Source organism: Anser brachyrhynchus, assembly GCF_964034855.1.
Source record: "Anser brachyrhynchus genome assembly, chromosome: 21".
Taxonomy (NCBI): domain Eukaryota; kingdom Metazoa; phylum Chordata; class Aves; order Anseriformes; family Anatidae; genus Anser; species Anser brachyrhynchus.
Genome location: NC_137714.1, coordinates 5,749,697 through 5,761,706, shown reverse-complemented (window position 1 = coordinate 5,761,706; position 12,010 = coordinate 5,749,697). Strand labels below are relative to the sequence as shown.

The following is a 12,010-nucleotide window of genomic DNA, read 5'->3' as shown; positions in this document are numbered from 1 at the left end:
AAAATGGATGCGCAGCGAGAACGCTGAGAGGTGGGGGATGCTGGGGGCAGGGGAAGGCACCCTGCCCCTCTGGGCTCTGTATGTGATGCACGGCAGCGTCCCACCAGTCCCTGAATAAGCACCTTCGCTTCAAGTGCTGGTTTGAAAAAGCACCGCAAGTCCCACGGCAGGTGCTGGGCATTGGGGTCACGCTGCTGCCCCAGCCGGAGAACACGCGGGGACTTAAGGGAAGACTTAAGGGCAGTGTGAGGTTCTCCAGAAACCTCCCCAGTGCACACACAAGCATGCTGTTGCAGGACAACTTCTGTTATCCTCTTATTCCTCCTCAAAATTGCTTTAATTTCAGAGCAATATTTGGCAAGGAACCCAGCCCCTTGTGTGCTCTCATTGTACAATCTGCTCCTACTTTTTCTCCCAATCCACTTTTTTTTAAATAAAATAACTTTAAAGGCATTTTCACCATACAGGTCCTTTTGTACTTATCCTGCCCATTACTTAGTCCAATGTACATATTTACTTAATATCCCATAAGGGTTCCTTCGATGCCTTCATGGTCGGTCAGATCAAAAACTTTCACCATTTCTAACAGGTGCTTAAGCATTACTGCCTCTTACTGCTAGCCACGCCGTCGCATTTTGCTGGGGAGTTAGCCAAAGCTGTTTCATGAGCAGTTCCCAACCTATCGTGGCAAATTTCAGATGCCACCATTACATCCCTCCTCCCTCTTTTCCTCCTCTCCCATACTAATGAAAAAGGCCAGTCTTAACAGCAAAAATTATGTTCTTGCACCTACAAGACAACGCTGGGCTTAAATCCAACAGCATGTCAGCATCTTGCTGTTAAAGCTGAGCCTTATTCTTCAGCTACTCTGAGCTTCCTCTGTTTGGAGATTTCCTGGGACAATGTAATGGAACTCCTTTAAGGCAGCTTCAACCTCAACATGAAAAGCTCCCAGGCTTTTGCAGAGGTAATGTGTTTCCCAGTAATACCAGTCAGAGTTTCCCAATGAGTCGAAGGAAGTTAATATGGAATTTGTAGTCTCAAATCTCTCTACGTTGCTTCGTTTTGTGTCTCGGATAAAGCAGAGAGGGGAGAACTAAGCCACAGACTGGGATAACTTCTAGTTAGTAACTACACCGGTGACCTAGGTGCATCAATCAGTACAGAAAAGCCCTATTGTTATCATTCCTTTCACCATAAAGGAAGAACTGTCTTCATAGCCAGCCAAGCGTCCTCAGCAGGTGCCAGCACAGCTGAACCTACCCGCAGCGATTAAGGCAATGCAAGTGTTGCACTAAGGAAGGTTGTAGAAGAGCAAGATTTCTGGAACCCGAGTTCTGATCAAAAGGAAAGGCTATTACTCTTCTGCAGCAGTGTCCCAATAATCTCCAGAGCTTGTTCCCTAAGTGCTTACAGTCTGGGTATCAAGCTACGGTATCAAGCTCAGCAGACGCCTCTGGTTATATGAGACAAGATTTTAAGCCCCCTGTTTTCCAGACAGGAGGCATAACACAAAGGCTACTTAGCACACCCTGCAAAGCAGGCTAAAGAGGACTCAAGGGGTCTCACTACGAGCTGAGAAACATTCACCTCTAAGCCTGGGTCACCTGGATTTCAAAGCAGATGAGCCAAGCTCACTAGAGTGCAAAACTCGTTACGCACGTGCAGGACCACAAAGTGACACGGTTTTGCAAGGGCTTGGTAGTGAAATAAGTTGGCACGCAATGAAAAGCACCGACTTCAACGCTGCAAGAACACCACGAGGCAGGCTTTTAGTCCTCAGACCTCCTCTGAAGGCCATCACCACAGGCAGATGCCTAAGGTCACGGATGAAGTAAGTGTCAAAGGCTAGAATGAGAGACTAACCAAGAAACTAAGCTTCTGGCTCCTGTTCTAATCCTTTGGGTCTTTTCTTTACCGATGCCTAGACCTCAAAGCAGCAGGAAGCATCCCCTTGTGCCAACGATGGAAGGAAACAGTCAATATTAAGGAAATAGAGAATGGGGAAAAAAAAAGGCAACAACCTCCAAAGCAATAATGCCGCTGTCTATAATTGTAAAATAAATGTGCGTGAGGGCCATCCAGGGGTACGAGAGGAAACCACAGGTTTGCTCAGGCCCTGACCTTGTTTTCCTGCTATCGCAGTTTAACCTATTTTTTCCTCTCAGTGGGAGGCGATAAAACCTCAGCCCAATCCAGCACCAGGCGGGGAGGATACAACAGGTGAATTAAAGGCAGAAGGCAGATGGGGCGCTGGCTCTGGCGGGCCCCAGCTGTCATGTCTGCGAGCTGTCTGGCCGTCACGCTGCTGCCTCCAGAGCCAGCCCCACCACACCTTCATCCCCCCCGGGGGAGCGGGGTCAGGCTGCTTCCCATTCCTCACCCTTAAACAGGTGGGAACGGCCGGTCCTCCCCCATCCGGGACAAGAGGATGATGATTTTGTGGGACCGTCTATTTGCAGGGGTCAGAGCACTTGGAAACGCCGAGGGATGGGAGCGGTAGATGTTCCCTGCCAGGGCAGCAAGCGCTGAAGCCGCGCGCTCTTTTTTTCTGCTATTACTGCACCCGGCGGAGTGGTGCCTGGCCCCTGTTGGCCTCGGCTGCTCTAGCTTTTCCCCCCATGCTTTATCTGAGCTCCCAGGAAAATGAAAAGGAGAACAACCGTGCAAAACCAACGAGACTCTAACCTCCCTGGCTAGACTCACGCACTGCTCTAAGGAATCGAGACAACGCTCAGGCAAGAGACCTTCAGAGAAGCGGACTCAAAGCAGTGCAGAACACAGACACGATAAGCTGGGGGACCACTGGCTAATAACTACCGAGTATTTTTTTTCTTCACTTCCTAATAAACAAGGCAGAGCAATTACAGTAATTAAAGATTTAGGATAAGAGCACTTTATATTTTGGGGGCCCAGCGTATCAATTAAACATTCGTTACGTTCTCCCTCCTAATGAGAACAATCTAGCGCTGTAATTTTGCAGAATTAAGAGCATAATTAAAGGGGGGTGGAGAAGAAGGGCACTTTCCCCAAACTGATGAGGAGGGTTCCCTCCCCTCCGCGGCTCCTGCCTGCACAGACAGGGCAGATGCTTTCCCCGACCACCTTTTCATTTCCGAGCGATAACCCTCGGCCACAGCCATCGGACAGCTGCAATGATAAACCCTGACTTTAATTACAGGTGGGTTTTATGAGAAGAGCTGGCTACTGTTCTGTCTCCCGACTTTCGAGCTCTCTGTTGCTGAATGTACCAGCGTCCGCTGGAAGGCAAGAGGGGAAATAGCTCATCTACTCAGGAGCGAGAAACACATAAAACATAAGAAAAGCAATTACATGCCTTCGGTTTCCACTCCTCTGTTTTTATAGGGCTTGTCTTAGGATCTGAGTGATTTTATGCATCAGAGAGAGATGACAATCAAGATGAGTTGCAATGATATGCATGGGAGGCTGAGACACATCACCTTTAGGTATTTATTCTCCTGTAGTTACAGGTCTTCTAAACACCGTATTTCTTGTGAAGGATAAGAGAACCCAAAATTTTGCAGCTGAATATTATTGGCAGTAAGGCCTTACATGAGAGCCCAGCTGACAGTTACTTGAACGTAACTCAAAGCAATCCCTCCTCCTCCTCCTTTAACCCTGCGTGAGCTCCTGTGTGAACGTCTATGGTACTGAGCAAGACGTAACCAAAATATTAAGTGCTGAGGTAACCCTGAGTGACTCTGCCTCCTGCAACTCCATTACGTCTCCTTTTGTACTACAGAGGACCAGGGAGACGTGGCTATGCTCTTTGACATGCAATCAGGAACACGTCACTACCACCATCATTGCTATCTCCACCCCAAACTTTGCTCACCAACATTAAATTATCCAGTTTCTATTACATCAGAACTTCTGGGCAAACGAGAGCAAAAGACAGGCCTTCTGACCCATACATTTCTGTGGATTCTCAGATGGCTGTGTAAAAGGCCCATAGATTCTTGGTCATGCAATTCATTGGCTCCCCAGGCACAAAGACGCAGAATGCTGGGCAGAGGATGGAACAAAAATCACCGTCTGCAAACGCAGATGCCTTTAGTGCAAACACAAGACCCATGATACAAGGCCTCTTAGAGCCCTGCTCGCCCCAAACAGGAGTGAGTAAGCACAGGAGAGTATCCAACTGCTCTTCCTGAACTATAATGGGTCGTTTGCACTTGAATTTCAGGCCCTGGAGGTGACTCCATCGGGCAGCCCGGGCAGTATTGACCCAGAAAGGGTGGTCACCTGCTGCCCAGTTTTCTCTGTCTTTGCTCTTGCAATGCCAGCACTCCCTGGCAGGAAAGTACCTTCTTTTCATGATACTGATATGGAGATCCTCCTCCTGCTTTACTTCGGGGTGTTGACCATTGCCCTTGTCACTCTCTTCACTGTCGTCACTATGCGAGAAAATTGAGGTCAGCTCTTTCTTCGGGATCCTGGTTGGAGGCAGGGGGATCGTCCTCTTCTCTGCCAGGCGACCCCGGTTCTGGCACAGGGTGGAATCAGTTGCAACAGGAAAGGGCAGAAGGGGAAAAGAAGAAAACAAGAATTTCGTTAGGCAATCCAGAACCAAGAAGCTCCTCTCAAATGGTAGCTCTGGACAGCAATGTTGCCCAGGTCTCAAAAACACAGGTTCACACAGGCATGGTGGGTGGGCAAAGGCCATGCTCACTTGGCAAAGGACTTTTCAGTAGAGGCACGTCTCTGTCGAGCTCTTCCAGTTCTAACACTCAAGCCATGCACTTCCAGCCTCTCCCCACCTCTCCATTCCTACTTTGGCTCTCGTTCACGCCGACAGGAAAGGAAGATGGAGCACAGTTAGGCTCCAGACTCTCTCTCCTGAATACTTCCCACCAAATGTCACATATTAACACAGCAGAATAAGTGAAATGCAACCTTTGGCAGTAGCGCAGCAAAGACATGACCCAGATAATCCAGAACACTTCTCCCTTTGCCAGCCAGCAGGTTTGTCTCCCATACCAGTGAATAGTCCACATCCATCTAAACCTGAATTATTGAGGCTACTTTTCACTATTCGTTTGCATGTCCAGAGGAATCTGGCGGGTCTTGCCTTGTCCTGACTTCCCCTGGGAGGTCCTGGCAGTGTATGGCCCCCAACAATTCACTTCTGACAAGACGCAAATAAACCAGAGGAAAACACCCAGGGGGCAAAAGCTGCTTTTTCGCTGCCTCTGTGTTTGTGTACAGAATCTAGCACAGCATGACCCTGGTCCCAACCTCCTATCTTCTGCCAGCAGGGAGAACGCATGATAAATGACCCTGTCCCTGGACCCTCTGTGCCTGATCCACAAGAGGATACGAGCCTGGTGCAGTCTAAATTGGAGCTCGTTGGGTTTTTAGCTCTCGCTGTGATAGCACATTTCTGAGCTGAACACCCCAGGTATTAATCTGTGATCGACCAAGCCAGGGAGCCACAACAGGAGCATTTGCAGTGGAAGACGCTACATTAGAAACCCAGGAAAAGAGCCTGCAATGTCACTGCCCCACAGAACTTAAAATATCACAAACAAGAGCATGAAACTGGGCAGAGAACCAGTGAGGGGAGGTAAAACAGTTTTGCATACTGTTTGTGTATACTTCCTTCAATAAGATGAGTGATACAGAAGAACTATGGTTTTAGCAAGGACTGGAACAAAACGAAGAAAGGTGTGTGAAACAGGTCAAGTAAGTGCAGGGCAATGCTTAACTAACATTTTCTCTGCAACAGCAACTCCAACTTTCCAAATAAACCTGGCAAAATGGAAATGTCGTGGGAGAGCCAGTCAGGCTCTCTGCAGGGGAGAGCGGAGCAAGCCTAAGTGACAGAAGAGCCCATGTTTTTTTAATTAAACAAATTAAGAACTTTCCACCAAGACAAAACGAAAACTTCTTGTTTACCTCTGTCAATAAATTTCCAGTTGTGGTCATTAAGGGGAGCCCTAATCGTTGTGATAATTAGCTAAATCCATCTGGAAGGCATCGCCCCAAGGAGGCACATTAGCTTTTCCATTCCGATGCACTTCCAAGCCAAGAACTCAGCTGCCTGTGAACTGCGGACAGCCAGCGAGAGAGGAGCAGTGGGCCAAGCTGGCTTCAAAATGGGAAAAGTCATGTACACAAGGAAAAGCATCATGTACACCCTCTGAGCCGGATTTGTTGTTCATGAGGTTTTGTGCACTTTGCTCTTGCAGTGTGAAGAAGAAAAGGGCATCCTTGGGAAAAGAGCAAGAGGGAAAATGCCCAGACTTGGACACGGGGAAATCATTCCTGTGACTTCTGCTGGTGGCTCTCCAAGACCCAGCTGCAGCAGGTGAATCCTGATGGTGCCAGGGGCCAACGCACGTACGTGACAACCTGCAATGCTCTCCTTCTCCTGCGGGCTCCCTTGGACAGCAGTAGAGCCCCACTCACCTGGCCCTTCGCAGAGATTTCTTGCTGCCTGCAGCCTGGGGGACATGATATAAATTGTGTCTCATGCCCCTAAACACTTTTTGCATACGTGGGCATCTCTGCCCCTGCCCCCTTTTCCTGCTCCAGTGCAAATGGGGAACGTGCACAGAGCTCATCCTCTGCCTAAAGCAGCTCTGGGCTGCACGGTGGCTAAAGGACAGCGGGGAGAAAAGTAGAGAAAGGGAGAACAGGAGGGGAGGAAGGGAAATGCAAAGAGAGGGCAGGATTTGCACCACAGTTGTGTCACGCCAAAAAGCCAGGACTCGATATCAGCATGAGCTTTATCACGCCAGAGCTTTATATATTTTCCTGAAGTTGCAATTTATCATAACAATTAAAGGGGGAGGGGAGGGAGGGTGTGCAAATTTCCGCTTCAAAATAATTGCAATTCGCTCTCTGCTGTGACTTTGCAGGCTAAAGAGAATAGCGCTGATCAGATACTAAAAATCATTTTATGGCCATTATGGTACCTTCAAGCAGTTACCGGGTCTCAGTGACTACCCAGGGACTCATCAGCCCTAACAAGAGCGAGAGTGCAGCAAAAAGGGAGGCACTAAACCTACAGAAACAGCCCACCGGACCCGGAGCACCAGTTCCCACTTCCTCCTGCTCCTTAAAATGCTTGTCCTTTGCCTTCCTAAAAATCATATCCTTACACCTAAAGTTGAAATATATAAATATACATACATACGTATATATACACATATATATTTGTATGTATAAGGTACAAATTTGTACGTATAGTATACAAATATATATACATATCTGTGTGGGTATCACCCAGCTTGTTCCCCTAAAAACAAACGAATGAACACGAATGGACAGCACTGGGAACAGGGCCACAGCAGTTCCAGCGCCCTTGCAAACACCTGCAGTCCAGCCCTGGGAATGTATTTTTTTTAACTGTGTTTATTTTGTACTTTGTATTTATGCCACTAGGTTTGGGGCATTTTTTTGTTAACATTTCTGCATTCCCAGAAAATTAAAATAGACCGAGACAATCAATTTTGCCTTTTATGCTCATCTATAGTCAGTTTTGAATCAATTGCACTTTCTTAATCTGTTTAGAGGCATTCACCAGTAGATACACATTACTTTTAAATTAAGCACAAAGGTAGCCAGAAGCCTGGTCCAGAACCTGCTACAATCAATTGTCTTTCCATTGACTTGGGAAGGCAGAGGTCCAAGCCGTAAATAAAAAACACTCGTTTGTGAGCAGCAATCCACCAAGGAGCCGTTCCTACGACTCTGGCTTTTGCTGAAGTCCTCTGCCACGTGCAGACAGACGACAGGACAGGAACCCACCTGCAGAGGTGAAGATATTGAGATACCTGCGGTCATACTGCTTCAGTTATCAAATGTCACTTTGCTCGTGGTGGCAGGTAGCAAAACGCACATTGAGCAGCGTGACGTGCAAGAATCCAGGCAGGGACTGCAGTGGGGTCACTGTATATGGGGAGGTACGTCGGGATTTATAGTATTTGATGTAAGCCCCATCATCTGGCATTAAAAAAGCTCGCGTTTGTGTGAGTGTCATTACAGAGGGCTCTCATACGTTACAGGAACGCTGGTGTTGAGCCATGACCCTTTAATAAAGTTTGAGTATTTTAAAGAGAAAACCGCCTCCCAATTTGTTGGTATTCACATGGAGGTCGGACACTTGAGAGAAAACCCTGTCCGTGTCCTCTGAAAGGCTGGATTGTTTTTAATTCACGGCCCCAACAAAGATGAAGCTAGCAGCCTGGATTAACTGAGAAAGCACCTGATTGCCCTGAAAGGCACCCGCAAGCACAGCTGAACCTGAACTATTTCACACGTGCATCTTTCCATTGGAATAATTTTGTCTACCTTTTAATCTCAAAAGCAAAAGAACTTAAAATCAGTTAAAATTCGTGAAAGTATGATCTTTTTAACCCATGTCACTCAGCAGAAGATAAAACCTGTACTGTAAGCACTGCGTGGTTTGGCCTGTGCTGGATCTTACCAAACTAACCCTATTTAATGATCCCTAATAAACTATCAGTTATGAACATAAATTTAAGAGCTCACTGGGGGCCTCCCAAAGTTGAAAAGCAAGGCATTACATTTGCCAGAATTTCTCTCTTTCCAGCCTTCCTGCTACACACTGACCCCTGCACCACGTGAAAAGCTCCCAGCCCCTTGGGAGCTTGCACGTGAGGCAAAGGAAAAAAAACTTTCAGCAGTTACGAAAAAAAACCACCTCCGTGAGCCCAATAATCAAGGCAGGATTTAACTAAAAACCACGGAACAATGCGGAGTTCCTTGGAGCCCCCTTTAGCAGGGGCAGGTGACTAGTAAGTGAGCCTCCCAGCTGGCACTCGAAGCTCCCCCGTTAAATAACTCCATTTTCACCCACACGAGGGAAAGGTAAAGTTGTGCTCTGCCCCTTCAGGGCTGGCACCCTCCCTTCGTAACCCAGGGATTTCCCCTGCCCCTTGGACGCAGTGGGGGCACAGAACAGAACGAACATCGTTTATCCTCGCCTTAATTAGCCTAGCCAGAGAGTGAAACACTCCTGCAGTTCTCCAAAGCTCTTGCAAGGGTGAGTGCTGGGGGCAGAGCAGAGCTGCCTCCCACGTTAGGATTCCCTCCCCTTCACACAATTAATTCCGTGGGTTATGATACCAGCTAACGCAACACAGCTGGAGCTGGAGCCCGTGACCCTCTCTCCCCTGCGCCCCCCCAGCCGGTCCTGCGTCAGCCCAGCCCTCCGTCACTCACCACTTCACCCTCCTGGGGTCTTCTGACACCACTGACTGCTCTCACTGCCTCTCTTACAGTACTGTCCGGGCGGGGGGTTGGCTTGGTTTTGAAAAATCACAGGCAAGAATATTTCCTTTCCCCGGGAAAAAATCAGAGGGGTACCAACACACAATTTAAAATTACGGATCAGTCAAATAGAGATGCAGCTACAATTAAAAAAAACAACAAAACAATGATGCTGGAACGGTGGAAAGTTACCTGAGTGAAGCCCAGAAGCCCGCTCGTTCTGCCATGAAAGCAAGGGACCATCAGAAAGATGGGGGGGAAAAAAAAAAAAAGGTAGTGGAATTTCTTCCCTTTCAGAGAGCAGGGGAAAATTCCGCCCTGTGTGGCTAGGAGAGGTCAGGAGTTACAAAATGCAATCTTTCTCCCCCCACCCAGCCATCCAACCCCCTCGCAGCTCTCCCCTGGAGCCACGCGCTCCCAGCCAAGAATACCACGAGCGAGCTGTTGCACAAGAGCCCTGGGAGAGCTCGCAGATGGAGCGGCGGGCGGAGAGCACAGGGCTTGGGGGAGAGGAGGGAAGGGAGGATTTAGGAAAGGTTTTCTGCCCTGGGAGCTACTGCAACAAGGTCAAAACAGCTGAACGCCCTGGTGTGACATTCAAAGGCAGCCAGAAAAGGAAAGATTCCTCGCAGCGAGAGTCCCTGGTGAGCATTTAATTGATCCCAGCAATGGAAAGGCCTCGGCGAGGAGAGCTGCAAGGCAAAAAAAACGCCATGGAAAAAAATGCACATGAAATCAAAGCTTTCGCCAGTCCACAGGAACCGCCCGCCAAACGCCGGATGTCTGATCCCGTTGGGAACTGACCCGAGCCGACGAGCAGGTGCAGTCCCTACGGACACCGCTCCCTCAGCACCCACATCAGCACCAGAAAAAGGCGCAGAGACGCAAACGCCCCAAGAGTTTGCGCACCGATAAAAACATCAGAGCTGTCTGCGAGACGATTCACGTGCCTGCGATTCAACCCTCTGCAAATACGATTTCTATCGGATAGAAAAAAATAAAATGAAAACCAACAACTGCAGAAACAACAGCATATGCATTCCTTCTGCATACGTAGGTCTGGGAAACACGGGGAGCAGGCAGGGGATGCTGGGGGGAGGCAAGAGGGGAGCTTGGTGCGTTGCCAACGCTGGGAGCTGAGGAATGCTAAATCTGTTCCATATGTGAAGGAAATCCTCGAGTCCAGACAGCATTTTCTCTCCCTTTTTATTGATAATAAAGATATGGAAAAGGAAAGGGGGAGGTTCTGAGAGCCTGGAATCTTTTTTTTTTTCTTTTTCAAATAATAAACCCAGTCAAATGGCTTTCATTAGGGAAATTACACACCCGTGGAGCCCACACACCCCCTTGCTGGCTAAATGACAGGCTTGGCGTTTACCTTCGGCCGTGATTAAACACCCAGGAAAGGGCCAGGTGCCTGCCCAGCTAATCCCCCGCCTTCCCCTGGGCCTTCATTAGGCGCCCGAGGCCAGCATCGTACCAGGCCGATGGAATCGGGAGCGCCTGCACCTCCGCCAAAAGGGGGGTCACGGACCCAACGAGCCGCCCGGGCCCTCGTCTCCTGTTTGGTAATGAACGAATGAATAAACCAACAGCCAGCAGCCTTCCTCTGCAGCAGTTTTCCTGCCTCCCCGCCAGCTGCGGTGCAGCTCCTCACCTGGTGGCTGAGGGGTTTGGTGTTCGGCATCCCTTTCCAGCAGCGCCGACGGGACGCTGGTCCAGCACGGAAAGGAGGGATGGCTCGAGGTACAGACAGCAAGGGACACGCAGAAACGAAGGCAGTGCAGACCACAAAGGCTCTTCCAGGACTGGGGACCGTGTCACTTTCTTCAGTAGGGTCTCACGAATGCAGTTTACAAGCCCTGGCAGCGAGCAGAGGCCCGCTGAAGAGGCAGCTTGGCATGGCCGGCTCTAAGAGCTGGAGCCAAGGGGACAAGAGATTCTGGGGATCCACCTGGGCACCCCAACAAGCCCTCTGTGTCTACACCTGATGTCTCCTCACCAGAAGTCCTGAGTTGTCATCAATTCTTCCTTTACTGAAAACAAGTTGGTTGCCTCTACTTTCTGTCTTGTGACAGCCATCAGCAGTGTGTCCCTTTGCTGTTCCCCGTTTCACAGTCCCCAAACACGAAGAGGACCAAGGTGCAGCCCACCCCTGGTTTTTGAATCTCCTCAAGAAGATGACATCTGAAAACCTTGTTTCTGCCCCAGCTTTGCCCACAGATTACTGCCCGATCGCAGGTAGTCACATCTCGGCACACCGCCGCTACCCTTCCTGCAAGAGTGCCACTTCCTCACTTTGATAAAGAACACTGACATTTACAGGTAGAACGCATTAAAACAAGGACAAATGCATCCCACCGAGCTTATTCTTCCTCTCTTTTTCATTCATCCTAGGCCACCGTTTTCAGTGCAATATTTACAGTTAAGCAGCCGAACTCACAAGTAATTGCCAAGCCATCATTCCCAAACAGCCAATCCTGCCCAGCAACTCTGCAAAAAAGGGATATTTTGTTCAAACAGACACATCTCAATTTGGGCAAAATATTTCTTTTTACACCATTGTTTATAATAGGTCAAAGTAAACTCCCCTTTTCTTCCTGGAATATTTTCTTCCATCATGTGAGCAAGCTGGCCTGCTCGGACAAGTTTGCTTCATATGAGGCTCTGAAGAGCATTGACGCAGGAGCTTCTCAGTTCTGTCCCTGCCCCCTTAAGGTTGTATACAAATAAAGCAATAAAGGCAATG

The 12,010-nt window shown here is 48.8% G+C and overlaps 1 protein-coding gene across 12 annotated transcripts in view; it reads right to left on the bottom strand.

Annotated features, from left to right (window-relative positions):
• The window catches only part of SAMD11 (sterile alpha motif domain containing 11), a 173,293-nt gene that overhangs the window by 69,831 nt on the left and 91,452 nt on the right, over positions 1-12,010 (bottom strand). For 11 of the 12 annotated variants that reach the window (XM_080563770.1, XM_080563769.1, XM_080563771.1 and 8 more), the window contains one exon: positions 4,329-4,507. In XM_080563770.1, coding sequence (XP_080419896.1) covers positions 4,329-4,507 — 179 coding nt within the window. Of the gene's footprint in view, positions 1-4,328; positions 4,508-9,453; positions 11,113-12,010 lie in introns of those variants that run through there. The other variant, XM_080563764.1, reaches the window with a different exon arrangement.